Source organism: Sus scrofa, chromosome 13 (genome assembly GCF_054392235.1).
Source record: "Sus scrofa isolate SSC_HxYL_T2T_F1_AM1 chromosome 13, Sscrofa_HxYL_maternal_Yorkshire_Landrace_v2.0, whole genome shotgun sequence".
NCBI lineage: Eukaryota > Metazoa > Chordata > Mammalia > Artiodactyla > Suidae > Sus > Sus scrofa.
The window spans coordinates 32,501,249-32,517,077 of record NC_139395.1 but is presented as its reverse complement, the minus strand read 5'-3'; the positions used below and the strand labels follow the sequence as shown (position 1 = coordinate 32,517,077).

Genomic DNA, 15,829 nt, shown 5'->3' with positions numbered 1-15,829 from the left:
CCGATGTTACGTCTAAGATAAGCTGGGCTGAAATACTTCATTTAACTTGTTTATGGAGAAGTTTGTAGCTAAAGTTAATAAAGTAAGCTTTTGGGTCAAGGCTTGTGTTAGACAGGGTTGTTTTTTTTTTTTTGTTTTGGTTTTTTAAGGCTGTATCTGCGGCATATGGGAGTTCCTAGGGTAGGGGTAAAATTGGAGATACACCTGCCGTCCTACACCACAGCCACAGCAACTCAGGATCTGAGCCATGTCTGTGACCTACACCACAGCTCACAGCAACACCAGATTTTTAACCGACTGAGTGAGGCCTGGGATTGAACCCGCATCCTCATGGATACTACTAATTGGGCTAATTTCTGTTGGGTCATCATAGGAACTCCTACTGCAGCATCTTGATGGAGGCATATGATGGATGGATGGAGCAGGAACCGAGTCTAGAGTATTCTGTTGTCTGTGCTTTGGGGGTAGATCCTTTCTTGCAGTCTGGATCTAGGGAACATAGTTGAAAGAGCAGACACCTGTGATCAGACTGGCACATTCTTATTTATTTATTTATTTATTTATTTATTTTAAATAGTAGCGCATTTTATTTTATTTTTTTTTTAATTTTTAAGATTTTTTGTCTTTTTGCCATTTCTTGAGCCACTCCCGTGGCATATGGAGGTTCCCAGGCTAGGGGTTGAATTAGAGCTCTAGCTACCGGCCTACGCCAGAGCCACAGGAACACCACATCCGAGCCACGTCTGCAACCTACACCACAGCTCACAGCAACGCCGGATCCTTAACCCATTGAGCAAGGCTAGGGATCAAACCCGCAACGTCGTGGTGGTTCCTAGTCAGATTCGTTAACCACTGAGCCACGACAGGAACTCCAGACTGGCACATTCTAATGCCTGGTCAGAGCTGGATGCCAGTGAATGGTGGGTGAAGGGCGGGTTAGGAGAGAACTTGGGATCAGAGCCTTGGGACATTGCAGTGCCCTTGGACATAAATCAGGGCCAGAGATCAAGACACGTTGTAGTTGATTGAAGAGAGGAGAACTAGAGAAGAATGTAACGCGCTTCTCCTAACTTGCCCTCCAGTAACTTTTTCATCTTTTTCTAAGATTTGTGGGGATTGTCAGTTAATACGACAGGTGCGTTTGTTCTTTCCATTTTGGGGTTTGGCCAAAAGGGTCAAATAGGTGAGACTATAATTAGGGACTATTAGTGGCTTTTCCAGCTGGTTGCCTTTTTCCTTCTGCCGTGCTTCCCTTTTTATCAGAGACGTCTTCAGATCCTCAGTGTCTCTTTTCTCCACTCCCCTTTGCCTTTCTCAGTCTCTTATACCTTCTTTCCTGATACATGCTACTTCTGGTGAAAATGCATCCCATATAAGTCCCCTTGCCTTATTTTGTGATTAAAAGCCAAGATAGAAATGTGATGATTCCTTCAGTAAATAGCATTTTGAGAAAAGGGTAAAACTAGCATTGCAGGATATTTCAAATGGGTGGATTTTTTTTTTTTTTTTACAACTGTCTGAGCGAATTGTTGAGTGGCAACTTTTTCCTAAAGAAAGGAGGTAGGTAGCTTTTCATTGTAAATATGCCTTCTGTTTTTCCTACGTTTGTGAATTGTCAGTATTACTCCATTTGGGGAAAAGCCTCTCCAGTTGATTGAACCTGAGAGACGTGCATTCACTGTGTTCCAGGAAGGGGGAGGGACCTTCCAGGTGCCTTCACCTGTTACTGGCCTCTGGGTAGAGGCCTCACAGCCCTGGCACTGCAACTTCCAGCTCTGAAGCAAGACGTCAACTGAGGCCAAGGACAGAGAGAGTTCCACAGTCAGACTGTTAAGCCTACGGCTAAGCTTTCTTTCTGCTTCTGTTTGGTTCTAGGAACCAGAACATTTACAGTTTTTTCCTTCCTGGGGTTTTTGTGTCGACTAAGGCTTGTTGCATGGGGGGACACAGGTGTGTGTTGAAGCCTGGTTTCATGACTGTGTTTGGGAGTTCCCTGATGGCTCAGCAAGTTAGGGACCCAGCATTGTTACTGCTGTGACTCTGGTTATAGCTGTTGCATGGGTTCGATCTCTGGCCTGGGAACTTTTGTATACCAAGGGTACAGCCACAAAAAAAAAAAGAAAAGAAAAAAAAGAAAGGAAGGAAGGACTGGGTTTCCCATTTGGTGGACCCCTGATCTTTGCCTTCCTCCTCACTTCTGTTGGATCATCTTTGGCAGTCTCCCAGTCTCAAGCATTAGGGTGGACCAGAAAGTGAGAGGTAATTAACATGCAGCTACTTGATTGCCAACCACTCAGCAACCACATGACAATACTGGATCCCCGTCTTCTTTGCATTTGTATTTGCTGGTATGTTGGTGACCGTCTTTCTCCTTTTGACCTTCTGTGACTTTCTATAGGTGAGGCATATTTTCTCACCTGTCAAACATATCAGTAGTAAAGCACACCAATTGCCTTTGTGCCATTAAGAAAGAGATGCCTGGAGTTCCTGTCGTGGGGCAGCAGAAACAAATCCAACTAGGAACCATGAGGTTGCGGGTTCCATCCCTGGTCTCGATCAATGGGTTAAGGATCCAGCATTGCCCTGAGCTGCGGTGTAGGTCACAGACGCAGCTCGGATCTGGCGTTGCTGTGGCTCTGGCATAGGCCAGCGGCAGTAGCTCCGATTAGACCCCTAGCCTGGGAACCTCCATATGCTGCAGGTGTGCCCCTAGAAAAGACAAAAAGACAAAAAAAAAAAAAGAGAGAAAGCTGCCACTTGAACCATGACGCACATCGAGTGTAAGATGAATTCCAATTTCAAAGAGATGTTAAAATGTGAAAATTGGAGTTCCCATTGTGGCTCAGTGGTTAACGAATCCAACTAGGAACCATGAGGCTGAGGGTGTCATCCCTGGCCTTGATCAGTGGGTTAAGGATCTGGTGGTGTTGCCATGAGCTGTGGCTGAGATCTGGTGTTGCTGTGGCTGTGGTGTAGGCCAGCAGCTACAGCTCCGATTAGACCCCTAGCCTGGGAACCTCCACATGCCATGGATGAGGCCCTAGGAAAGACAAAAAGACAAAAAAAAAAAAGGTGAAAATTGATGTCTTTGTATTAATGAAATCTAGCTTAGACTTGCATTTTTTAAAATGTATTTATATTTTTGGCCATGTCCACAGCATGTGGAAGTTCCCAGGCCAGGGACTGAACCCACACCACAGCAGTGACCCAAGCCACTGCAGTGATCCTTAAGCTGCTGCACCACAGGAGAACTCCCAACTTGCATCTTGTTTTATCATGTAGTCTTGAGAATCTTTTCTTTCAGAAGAGTAATGCAGTCCCTTTGTTTTCTTCCTCACACTGATGTTTCTTTTTTTGTTAGTCTGTCATGCTTTTTGTTTTCATGTTTCTGTGCTGCTTTTCTTGTTTTCTCTTATTTTGCTATGCAATTTGCATTTCTTTTACTCTTTAGTGTTTCGGGAAAAAATAGGTATATATGTTCTAGTATTAGTTATATTACATTTTTCACAAGGATTTTTTAACTTGTATTTTTCTAATTATCAAAATCAAGAATGACATACTATTTTTTTGACTCTCTCCCTTCATGATGAAGACTCAAAATCAAGTCTTCTTTTTCTTTTTTGGCTGCCCCATGGCATATGGAGTTCCCAGGCCAGGGATCACAGATCCAAGCCGTAGTTGTGACCAATAGCACAGATGCAGCAATGCTGGATTGTTTAACTCATGCGCCCCGCCAGCATCCTGATGCTGCAGAGACGCTACTGATCCCGTTGTACCACAATGGGAACTCCAGACTCAGAATACTTTAATTTCCTTTGTTTCCCTGATATTCTTCCCAATTTTTGGTTATATAATATAGGGGCTATCGTCTTTAGTATTTTAGTATTATCACTTAGGAGTTCCCTTGTGAAGGAGTGGGTTAAGGATTGCGCATTGTCACTGCTATGGTGCAGGTTTGATCTCTGGCCCAGGAACTTCCACATGCCACAGGTGTGGCTAAAAGAAAGTATTGCTTAATAATAGATGATGATGATTAAAACTCTTTACAGTAGTTTTGACTTAATATTCAGTTGAGTAATCACTTTTATAAAAAGCATTTAGATTCAGTTACAGGGCTTGGACAGGGTGAGGTAAGTAAAGTGCCCACTGTGAGCACACATTTAAAGGTGTCAAAGTATTAAGATAAATGATATTTTAATGCAGTATTTTTAAGCCAAAATTAATGCAAAAAAATCCAGGATGAGCAAAATAGCAAAGTCTTTTTTTTTTTTTTTTGCTTTTTAGGGCCGCACCCACGGCATATGAAGGTTCCCACGCTAGGGGTCAAATCGGAGCTGCAGCTGCTGGCCTACATCACAGCCACAGAAACGTGGGATCCAAGCCACTTTTGCAACCTGTACCATGGTTCACGGCAATGCTGGATCCTTAACCCATTGAGTGAGGCCGGGGATTGAACCTGCATCCCCATTGATGCTTGTCAGATTCGTTAACTGCTGAGCCATGACCAAAACTCCAAAAACAGCAAAATCTTAAAGATAGGATTTTACAGGGTGTAGATAGGATGAAGCAAGTGAAACTGAGTCATTTAAGACATTTTTTTTTTTTTTTGTATTTTTTTTTTTTTTGGCTGCTGCATGTAATGGCTTGGACATGGGATCTTTGTTCCCAAACCAGTAACTGAACCTAGGCCATAGCAGTAAAAGTGCTGCGTCCTAACCACAGGACCACCGGGGAACTCCCTTGGCATTAATTTTGATTTACAAAATACTGCATGAACATACCATTTACCTTGATTACTGAGCATCTTCATGACTTAAATTTTATCTCAAGGCAAATGTCTTTTTATCTCTCCGGAGTCCCAGACCTGCTCAGCTCTGGGTCCAACTGCATTCAGTGCTCACCACCAATCCTTTTATATGACTTACCCAGGCCTGAGTTCTTTTTGTTGTTGTTGTTGTTATTGTTTTGGGTGAACTCGAAGCCTGTGGAAGTTCCTGAGCTAGGGACTGATTCTGTGCCATAGTAGCAACCCAAGCCGCTGGAGTGTCAGTGCCAGATCCTTAAGCTGCTGTGCCGCAGGGAAACTCCCATCTTGAGTTCTTAATTCTGTTTCTTTTCTACGTATTTTGGGATATGTACTTGATTCTTTTTTTACACCAGAAGGTAGAATACTTTCTGAGTCTCTGCAGTGCTGCTGAGAAGGCATACAGTGTGGAAATTTTTTTTTTTTTTTTTTTGGAAGTCTGAGATTTATTTATTTATTTATTTATTTATTTTTTATAATTTTTTTTATTTTCCCACTGTACAGCAAGGGGGTCGGGTTATCCTTACATGTATACATTACAATTACATTTTTTTCCCCACCCTTTCTTCTGTTGCAACATGAGTATCTAGACAAAGTTCTCAATGCTATTCAGCAGGATCTCCTTGTAAATCTATTCTAAGTTGTGTCTGATAAGCCCAAGCTCCCGATCCCTCCCACTCCCTCCTCCTCCCATCAGGCAGCCACAAGTCTCTTCTCCAAGTCCATGATTTTCTTTTCTGAGGAGATGTTCATTTGTGCTGGATATTAGATTCCAGTGATAAGGGATATCATATGGTATTTGTCTTTGTCTTTCTGGCTCATTTCACTCAGGATGAGATTCTCTAGTTCCATCCATGTTGCTGCAAATGGCATTATGTCATTCTTTTTTATGGCTGAGTAGTATTCCATTGTGTATATATACCACATCTTCCGAATCCAATCATCTGTCGATGGACATTTGGGTTGTTTCCATGTCGTGGCTATTGTGAATAGTGCTGCAATGAACATGCGGGTGTATGTGCCTCTTTTAAGTAGAGCTTTGTCCGGATAGATGCCCAAGAGTGGGATTGCGGGGTCATATGGAAGTTCTATGTACAGATTTCTAAGGTGTCTCCAAACAGTTCTCCATAGTGGCTGTACCAGTTTACATTCCCACCAACAGTGCAGGAGGGTTCCCTTTTCTCCACAGCCCCTCCAGCACTTGTTATTTGTGGATTTATTAATGATGGCCATTCTGACTGGTGTGAGGTGATATCTCATGGTAGTTTTGATTTGCATTTCTCTTATAATCAGCGATGTTGAGCATTTTTTCATGTGTTTGCTGGCCATCTGTATATCTTCTTTGGAGAACAGTCTATTCAGGTCTTTTGCCCATTTTTCCATTGATTGATTGGTTTTTTTGCTGTTGGGTTGTATAAGTTGTTTATATATTCTAGAGATTAAGCCCTTGTCAGTTGCATCATTTGAAACTGTTTTCTCCCATTCTGTAAGTTGTCTTTTTGTTTTCTTTTGGGTTTCCTTTGCTGTACAAAAGCTTTTCAGTTTGATGAGGTCCCATGGGTTTATGTTTGCTCTAATTTCTATTGCTTTGGGAGACTGACCTGAGAAAATATTCATGATGTTGATGTCAGAGAGTGTTTTGCCTGTGTTCTCTTCTAGGAGTTTGATGGTGTCCTGTCGTATATTTAAGTCTTTCAGCCATTTGGAGTTTATTTTTGTGCATGGTGTGAGGGTGTGTTCTAGTTTCATTGCTTTGCATGCAGCTGTCCAGGTTTCCCAGCAATGCTTGCTGAATAGACTTTCTTTTTCCCATTTGATGTTCTTGTCTCCCTTGTCAAAGATTAATTGACCATAGGTGTCAGGGTTTATTTCCGGATTCTCTATTCTGTTCCATTGGTCTGTCTGTCTGTTTTGATACCAGTACCTACAGTGTGGAATTTAAGAGCATAAACTCTGGGGCCAAGGTGGCCTGGGTTTTCATCTCCATTCTATACCTTACACTTAAGCAAATCTTTGTGCCTCTTGTTTCTTTACTGTCAAGTGGATATAATAGTAGGACCTACCTCATGGGTCATCATTAGGGTTAGATGAGTTAATATATGTACATTTCATGTGATATTTCTTGGCACCCAGCAAGAGCTCAATAAATGCTCTAAAAAGCGGAGGAAAGATAATTCGGCTGAAGGCAAGCATTATCCTCCAGATCTGTAGACTTTTATTTGCATTCTTCTCTTCATCTGTTCACCTTCTGGTGTTTAGTATTTTAGAAAAATCCAAGACTAGCTTGATTTTTTTTTTTCCCTTAAGGCAAATCTAACTTTTCTGCCTAAATGATTGGAAAATTTTTCTCCTCATTTTTTAAAAAATTCCAAAATGTTGCCAAACTTCATGAGCCAGGCATTCATTATACTATCCTATTTTTGTATGTGTTTGAAACTTCAGTAATAAAAAGCCTAAGAAAGCATTGCCAAGCTGTGTCTAAATGTGAGTCTTTTTTTTTTTTTTTTTTTTTTTTGGTCATACCTGCAGCATGCGGAAGTTTCCAGGCCCGGGATTGAACCTGCACCACAGCTGTGGCAATACCAGATCCTTAACCTGCTGTACCACCAGGGAACTCATAGATGTGAGTCTTTTCCCATTGGTTTTGCTAGACTGTGGCAGGCTGTTTCAACAGGACCCTTCAACTCAGGCTCTGTTGCTTTCTCTTTTTTTTAATTAAAAAAAAAATAAAACAATTTTTGGCCCTGCCTGTGGCATATGGAAGTTTCCAGGCCAGGGATTGAACCTGTGCCATAGCAGTGACCCAAGCTGCTGTAGTGACAATGCCAGATCCTTACTCACTGCACCACAAGGAACTTGAGGCTCTGTTTCTTCTGTCATTGTTGTAGTTTCTGTTGCGCTGATCTGATCTCTTTACTTTAGGATCCCTTTTGTGTATCTCCTCTCCTCTTGTATCTTCTCTCTCATTTTCATGCCCTTTGCAGCTACAAATCAGTAGAACTTCCCTTGACACACTACTTACTTGACTTTCTACAGTGTTGATTCTACTTTTTTCTCATTTCAGTGATACCTTTAATTCTACTAATGTGGACTTCATTTCCCCATGATAATTCCTTTGTGCCTCCATCTCCTTCACGTCAGCCTGTTTTCTTCTTGTAGCTCTCTGTTCTTCTCTCGTAGAGGCTACTTTATTATGTATTGTCAGGATATTCCTTTCTTGATGTTCTCTCAGACACCTTACATTAGAAATTTCAGAGCTCTATCATTCCTCTAAGCCCTCTAAGTATCTTTCCGAAGATGCTGTTTCTTTTCCCAAGCTCTCTACAGTCATTTTCAATTACTCTGTTTTGGAATTTTCCTAACTCAAGACAAGTCTGTCCAGACTCCCAAACCAGGGGTCAGTGATTAGAGTAGCTGGCCTAATCTGAGGTGGGCCTCTCTCCTATATTCACTCAGTGGTTCTTTGATGTTCTGAATCCATCGAATGCACAGAAGACTACATTTCCCAGCGTGCACTGCCGCCTTCCCTCTTACTATCCTGGTCTTGGTCTACCTTAGGATGCTGCGTATCATGGCCAGGCCAGACTCTACTTCCTGCCCCATTCCTAGTCATCATCTCTGAATGATAGTGGGAAGGGGAGGGAGAAGCAGAATTGAGGTGTGGGAGTAACGGATGGAGCTCTGTCCTGATTGCCTAGGAGCGTAGATCTAATTTTCCCCCCCTAGTGCTTTTTAAGCTTTCATAATTACTCTAGAGGACATTTACCACTTGTATAATAAAATGTCAAAAAAGTAGTAATATTTATGAGACAGCTGCCCACTATTTAAGTTCTGAATCCAACTTCAGGTCTCTGAGCAGGAGTTGGTTAGCAGGACAGCTAAGAAGTATCTTTCCCACAACATTGTAAATCAACTATATTTTTTAAAAATGTAAAAAAGAATCTTTACAGTTTTCTTACTGGAGATTCTAATGTTTTGGAACTCTGGGCTCATTTTCTTAGTCCAGCCCTGGCTGCCTTATTATTTATCTATCCTTAGCTTATCCTTCAACCTTTGATTTTAGTTGTGAGTTTTTACTTTTTTAAAAATACCAGAGACTGATATAGGGATGCCTTCCCCCCGCCAAAAAAAAAAAAAAAAAAAAAAGTGGTAAAATACACATGTCAAAAAATTTCCCATCCTAGGGAGTTCCTGTCATGGCTCAGTGGTTAACGAACCTAACTAGCATCCATGAGGATGCGGGTTTGATCCCTGGCCTCGCTTCTTGAAATTGACCATCTCTGAAAGTCTTAATGGCGTTGCCATGAGCTGTGGTGTAGGTCGAAGCTACACCACAACTTGGCATGCTGAAGGATCCCGAGCTGCTGTAGCTCTGGCATAGACCGGTGGCTATGGCTCCAATTTGGACCCCTAGCTTGGGAGCCTCCATATGCCGCAGGTGCGGCCCTAAAAAGGCAAGAGAAAAAAAAATTCCCATCCTAACCATTTTTAAGTTTACAACTCAGGAGTGTTAAATACATTCATATTATTGTGCAGCCTATCTCTAGAACTCTTTGCATCTTGCAAAACTGAATCCCTACACCCATTAGACAGTAATTCTCCTTCCTACCACCACCCCTGTACCCCCACTCTGTCCCTGGTCCCTCTCCATCCCCATTCTACTTACCTTCATCTTGAAACCTACACATTTCTTGAAATTGACCATCTCTGAAAGTCTTAATGGTCTTTCACTCATCCGGCACAGATTTAATGAGCACATACTCCCTAGATCACCTTCTAGGTTCTGGGGATACAGCAGTGAGGGAGGGCAGTATTTGTCCCTGTTTTCAAGGAGCTGACTTTCTAGGGAGAAGAGTAAGGCAGGCAGTGAATGAAAGAACACGGTGAGTTCAGATAGCTGTAAGAGCGAGGGACAGGAAACTGATGGGACAGCGGTGCCTCTGCAATGCTGCTGTGGCCAGCGAAGTCCCCAGGGTCCTCTCTGAGCAAGCAGTGATGGAGCCGACTCCAGGATTCACACACGAGACCTGCTCCCCATATAGAGAAGCTGGAGGATGGCAGTATGAGCAGGGAAATGGCACACAAAACGGCTGTCAATCATTTGAGACATGGAAAAAACACAGCTTCACTTGAGCTAAGCAAGGAGCTGGGATAGAATGAGGAGATTCTGGGCAGCTCCCAAACCAGGCAGTTAGACAGTGTTCCTGTTGCCACAAGGAGCACTTGAAGCTTTGAAGCTGCAGAGCTTAATACTTGACATTAAAAAAAAAGAAAAAAAGGTGGGGGGAGTTTTCTTCATGGCTCAGCGGTAGCAAACCAGGTTAGTATCCATGAGGACATGGGTTGGATTCCTGGCCTTGCTCAGTGGGTTAAGTAAGGATCTGGTGTTGCCATGAGCTGCAGTGTAGGTCGCAGACACAGCTCCGATCTGGCATTGCTTTGGCTGAGCAAGGTGTAGGCCGACAGCTACAGCTCAGACTTGACCCCTCCCTAGCCTGGGAATTTCCATATGCCGAGGGTGCAGCCTAAAAAGATTAAAAACATTAAAAAAAAATTTTTTTTAATTAAAAACAAAGGTTTTGTGGAAGAATCTGCTTGGGGATGGACATACACAGCCCTCTCATCTGCCTCTGTTATTTTGTTTCCATCAGCAAGATTCCCTCATGGGTTAAGTTAGGGGTACTTGAAGCTTTTCCTTTGAGTAACTACTGAAACAGTAATTAATTACCGTCTGGGTGGACCATCTGAAGTACTAGAGAGGGGTTAAGTTCAAGTTCACATGAGACAGATCTGCACTTGAGCCCACCTTACCATCATCACTTTTACCCGCTCTTGGGCTGAGAACAGAATCTCCAGATTCAGCTGTTTGGAACCTATTCTTACTCTAATGTCAGAATTGCTATAGGGTCAAGAAATCTGCCTCTTATTACTCCTGTCCCCCTTAGTAAGCATATACAGCTGTTTTGTAATAACCCATGGCTCTTGAAATGATCTGTATGAGAGTTACAAAGGGTTGTGGTTTTTTTTTTTTCCTTCAGGATTGAGGGAAGTTTAGAAAATTGCTTTATAGGAGTTCCCTGGTGGCTCAGTGGGATAAGGATCCAGTGTTGTCAGTGCTGTGGCTTGGGTTTGATCCCTAGTTCAGGAACTTCCACATGCTGCGGTGGGTGTGGCCAAAAAAAAAAAAAAAAGAAAAAGAAAAGTGCTTTATAAACACCAGTCTGGTAACCCCAAAAATGTTTTTGCTAGAAAGCCATAACCACATCCATCCTCAGTGATGTGGCTTCCTGACTTCTGCCACCCCAGACACATCTAATGGCTGAGGCCATGTTGTGTAATCACACTGGATGTGTCTTTTCTATTCTATGGTCAGCTGGCATTCAAACTGCATTTTGAGCAGCCCATATCTAATAAAATTTGACTTCTGTTTTTTATTGTCAGTATTTAGAAATATTTTTAAAAACTTAAGAAATAAAAACACCCTTAAGAAAATATGGCCTTGGAGTTCCCTGGTGGCTTGGTGGGTTAAGGACCTGGTGGTGTCACTGCCAGGGTCCAGCTCATTGCTGTGATGTGGGGTTTGATGCCTGGCATGGAAGCTTATGCCTGCTGTGGCATGGCCAAAAGATAAAAAGGAAAGAGGGAAGGAAGGAGGGAAGGAAAAAGGAAGAGAGAGGGAGGGAGGAAGAAAAGAAGAAAGGAAGGGAGGAAGGAAGGAAGGATATATGGCCTTGGTAAAATGTGAATTGTTTTTGTCCCAGGACAGGGAGCATCACAGCCTGTGGTGGTTCTGATATGGGTATGATGTGAAAATTAATTTATAAATAGGTGATCCGAATTGACTCTTGGTACCTCATTCAAATCAAGTCCCAATTAAATCTACCCAGGTCCACTTAAAATTGGGCTCCCTTCAAGGTGGTCTCCATACATAGTGAGGCAGTGATGTTTCTTGAGCTGTAAATGGAAAATACTTGGCATCATTCTAAGTCTTTATTTCAGAAAACATCCTGGGATGGCACGGGCCCAAGTCACACTCCACAGAGCAGCTGAAAAATGGGACACTCAGCTCTTTGCCATCAGCCAGTGCCAGCATCACCTGGGCCATTTTACCCAACTCAGCTGAGGACGAACAAACCTTCCCATCAGAGCCAGAGGTAAGCTTGCCGTCCTCTCCTAGCACTTGCGTGGCTTGTGTTAGCGCTTGTTCAGAACTAGAGTGATTGTATTTGTAACTTGCTCATCTCTGGGTTTTAAGAGGAGACCAATTATAAAACGGAGGCATTGCCCAGGGAGAGAAAATCGGCTCTCTGGGCACGCCTGGCACTTCTGTTCTGGTGCCTGGCAGGTGCCGGGGCGGTGGGTGGGGTAGATTGTGAGCCTAACGATGGGGAAATCTCCTGTTTTCATTGAAACGGGAGTCATTTTCACATCTAGTGGGAGAAATTCTAACACACCCGTTAAGGCCACTCCTGTTGACGTGATGGGAGCAGTTACAATATATTATGTCGCTCCCCTGAAAATTGGCTTCTTTGTGTGATTGTGCCAGTAACACGAGCTCCTGCCTCACATGCTCGATTCCTGCATGCTGCAGAACCGGGCCGGGCCCGTGGGCAGTGGCTGGGACTTTTCTAGGCATTGCATGGCAGCCCAGGTCCAGGGAGGAGAGCAGCCCTGCAGACCTTAGCAGCCAGCCAGGCCCCCACAGGCTCCCTGGACCCTGTCATCCGCCCGCACGATGCTCCTAACTGCCTCTAAGTGGCAGCAGAAGGGAGGTCAAATGCAGCCTTCCTTTTGTCAATTTCACCTTGTGTCAAGAATGAATTTCTGTTTTTCTTCTTTGGATGCATGTGTCCTGTTGACACCATCTGGGGCACCAGGCTGGGACCTGCTTCACCTGGATGTTATAGGTGGTTCTACATTTGAATTGAAATCGGTTCAAATCAATTCAACTGAAAATTGTAAAACACTCACAAAATCTATATTGTAAGGTTGCAAGTCCTCAGGCAGCTCCTTCAATCCAATGGTCTTGGTTATCCACTGATACGTTTCTCCAAGCTTCACATGATTCTATTCTCTGATGGTGACGTGGTAGCTTAGGTCTTACAGAGGCAGGATCAGTCTGCCTATGAGTATTTCACCAGCATCTATAAGGTGCCTTGTGCATTATGAGGTGGTGGGGGATGGGAGATTTGGAAAGACATTTGCTGCTACCTATACCCCAAGTTTCAGGTTGGAAAACACTTGCAGCTGACATGTAGATGTGTTGGAAGGTAAGTTGGCAACTGAGAAAATGATTGGAGCCTTGCTCTCAGGTAGCTTTTTGAGAAACTCGGGTGGGGGAATGTTTGAGGAGGGGTGCTTAGCTGCCAAGGGGCTGAGAACGACAATCCCTTTCATTCCCTTGGATAAGAACCTTTAGGAATTTATACTGTAACACACATACTTAAATCTCACTCTAGAGGGAAATTAAAAGAGTAGAGAAGTTATTAGATCTTGAGAAATAATTGTTAAGATCCTCATTTCCAGTAGCATCTTGGGCAAAACTTAACAGGGGCTATAACCTAATAAGCTTATTATTGGGGCTGGTGATCTGATTCATTCTGAGTCCCTCGTAGTGTGTGTTCTGTTTTTCCTATAGGTGCTTCCTCCAACCCTGAAGTTGGAGAACCAGGTCTATTCTTTTTACAAAAAAATTTATTGCCCACTTTGCTTTGCCATTCAGTAGCATCGGCAGAAGATAACGTATTACTGTCCATAGCTAGCTCCCAAGTTCAGCTTTTTAAAAACACTGAATTCCCTGGTGGCACATCGGGTTAAAGATCTGGTATTGTCACTGCTGTGGCTCTTGTTACTTCTACATGCTGTGGGTGTGGCAAAAAAAAAAAAAAAAAAAAGGCTTGAAGGAAAAGAATTAGGCAGGACTTTTTTCCCCTTAAGTTAGGAATAATCGTTAATTTCCAGTTGTTTTTGCTCTTAATCGTTTTGTTAGAACAGCAGAAGATATTTTCTGGAAATCCCTTAAAGCAGTGAGAGGCCTATGGGTGTGTTACAGGTGTGATTGTTTTCTGAGAAGGATGAATTCGAATTCTTTGGAAAAGACTTCCCTCATTTTTTCCAGGGATGACTCGGGTAGATGATTGTTGCAACCCAAACAGCTAGTATGGGTTGGATACAATTTTCATTTTAGGCTTTGTGCTTTGTCATTTTTTTTTTTTTTCCTGGTGGTAGTAGTTGAAGAAGTTAGCCATAGCCACACCATAGTTTTCCTGTCGGAAAAAGGAAAATATCTCCATGGCCTCCTTTTGGTACAGTTTGGAGAGAAACCCAAGAAGGAATGAAGTGAAATTCTTAAAGGTTAACAATGCCCTGTGAGAAGGTTCCTTATCCCTTTCGATATAGAGTATCTAGATACTATGTTGAGTGGTCATTGGGAGACCAAGCATTGTAGTGATGGTGGTACTTTAGCTAAAAATTATCTTCTGGTTTATTGCTTGGATCATGTTAGGTCTTTAGGGGCATAAATTAGGATATAAAAGGTACCTCACTCCAGTGTGTGTGTGTGTGTGTGTGTGTGTGTGTGTTTAATGCCATCAAGCAGTTAACTTGATCAATTCTCATTGGATACAGACTGGGTATCCTACAGTTCAACTCAATATTGATACTGTCTGCCTGGAGAAAGCATCGGATCCCACAGGTTAAGGGCTCAGTCCTACAAGACCACCCCTGGCTCCCGACTTCAGATACCATCACAAGTCCAGGGTGTCACCTGTGCTTGTGTCACCTGTGCTGCGTCAACCTGTGGTTGGTTCTGACCAACCAGGCTCCCATGTCCTCCTCCTCAGGCTTGATTAATGTGCTAGAGCAGCTCACAGAATGCAGAGAAACATTTACTAGTTTATTATACTAAAGGATGTCGTTCAGGAACGATGGACCAGATGCTTAGGGCAAGGGATGTGGGAAGGAGCTCGGAGTTTCCACGCCCCTGCACCACCCTCCCCGCACCTCCAGGCGTTCACCAGTTGGAAAGCTCTCAGAACACTTTTCTTCAGGGTTTTTATGGAGGCTTCATCACATAGGCATGATGGATTAAATTCTTGACCAGTGGTGGTTCTCCTGTGATGAAAGCACCTCTAGTCCCTCTCCCCTTCCGAAGTCAGCAGATAAAACCCAAAGCTCAAACCCTCTCTTTAGGAGATTGGCTCAGCTGGTAACCATCTCCCTCCTTCGGAGACCTAGGGGCTTTCTAGAAGCCATCCATTAACATAACAAAAGACACTTTTTATCTCTCTCAACTCTTAATTCCAAGGGTTGTAGGAGCTCTGTGGCCAAAATAGGAACAAAAATCAAATACAGGAGTTCCCCAGTGGTTCAGTGGGTTAAGGATCTGGCACTGTCACTGCTGTGGCATGGGTTCAGCTCCTGGCCTGGGAACTTGTGAATGCCATGGGCATGGCCAAAAAAAGCAAATATATGTATTTTAATCATAAATCACAGTGTCACACTCCCTTCCCCTGGTTCTGGCTTACCATGAAGTAACTTAGAGATATCTGGAAAATGAATGTGTTTTCAAGCTCTGTCTCATTCTCAACAGAATAGAATCAAAGGCCAGTGTGTATTTAATCCATGAGTAAGAATTGTGCTTGGCTCTGTTATCAAATGCAGTAATCTCAACATTTTATTCTCCTGGGGCTGGAGCTAACTGCATGTGAAAATGAAATATTCTTCCATAATGCAATGAGTTAGGGTCTTGGTTTCCCTGTCAGTAGAACAGTATTTCAACTCTCTGAACACCGCTTGAAATGCAAGCTTAGACAGAAAAAAGTTTGTGCTATGTTTTCTTTGTCGAAGGATGTCTTCTTTCAGGACAGAGGGACACTGGGCCTGGCTCTCTTGACCTTCATCAACATTCCCGACTGGAAACCTAACAACTCAAATTCCTGTCTCAGGCTCTCTCCCAGTGATGCCTCATAATGCACGACAGTTTCCTCAGTGCATTCGTGTGAGATCTGGAAGCTGATCTGGAGG

The 15,829-nt window shown here is 43.1% G+C and overlaps 1 protein-coding gene across 29 annotated transcripts in view; it reads left to right on the top strand.

The window, feature by feature from the left end:
- OSBPL10 (oxysterol binding protein like 10) overlaps positions 1–15,829 on the top strand; it is a 329,934-nt gene that overhangs the window by 244,170 nt on the left and 69,935 nt on the right. For all 29 annotated transcript variants that reach the window (XR_014822673.1, XM_084987595.1, XM_084987602.1 and 26 more), the window contains one exon: positions 11,804–11,958. Coding sequence is in view for 28 of the 29 variants with exons in the window: in XM_084987595.1 (XP_084843721.1) it covers positions 11,804–11,958 (155 nt within the window). In the remaining variant the exon portion in view is untranslated. The remainder of the gene's footprint in view (positions 1–11,803; positions 11,959–15,829) is intronic.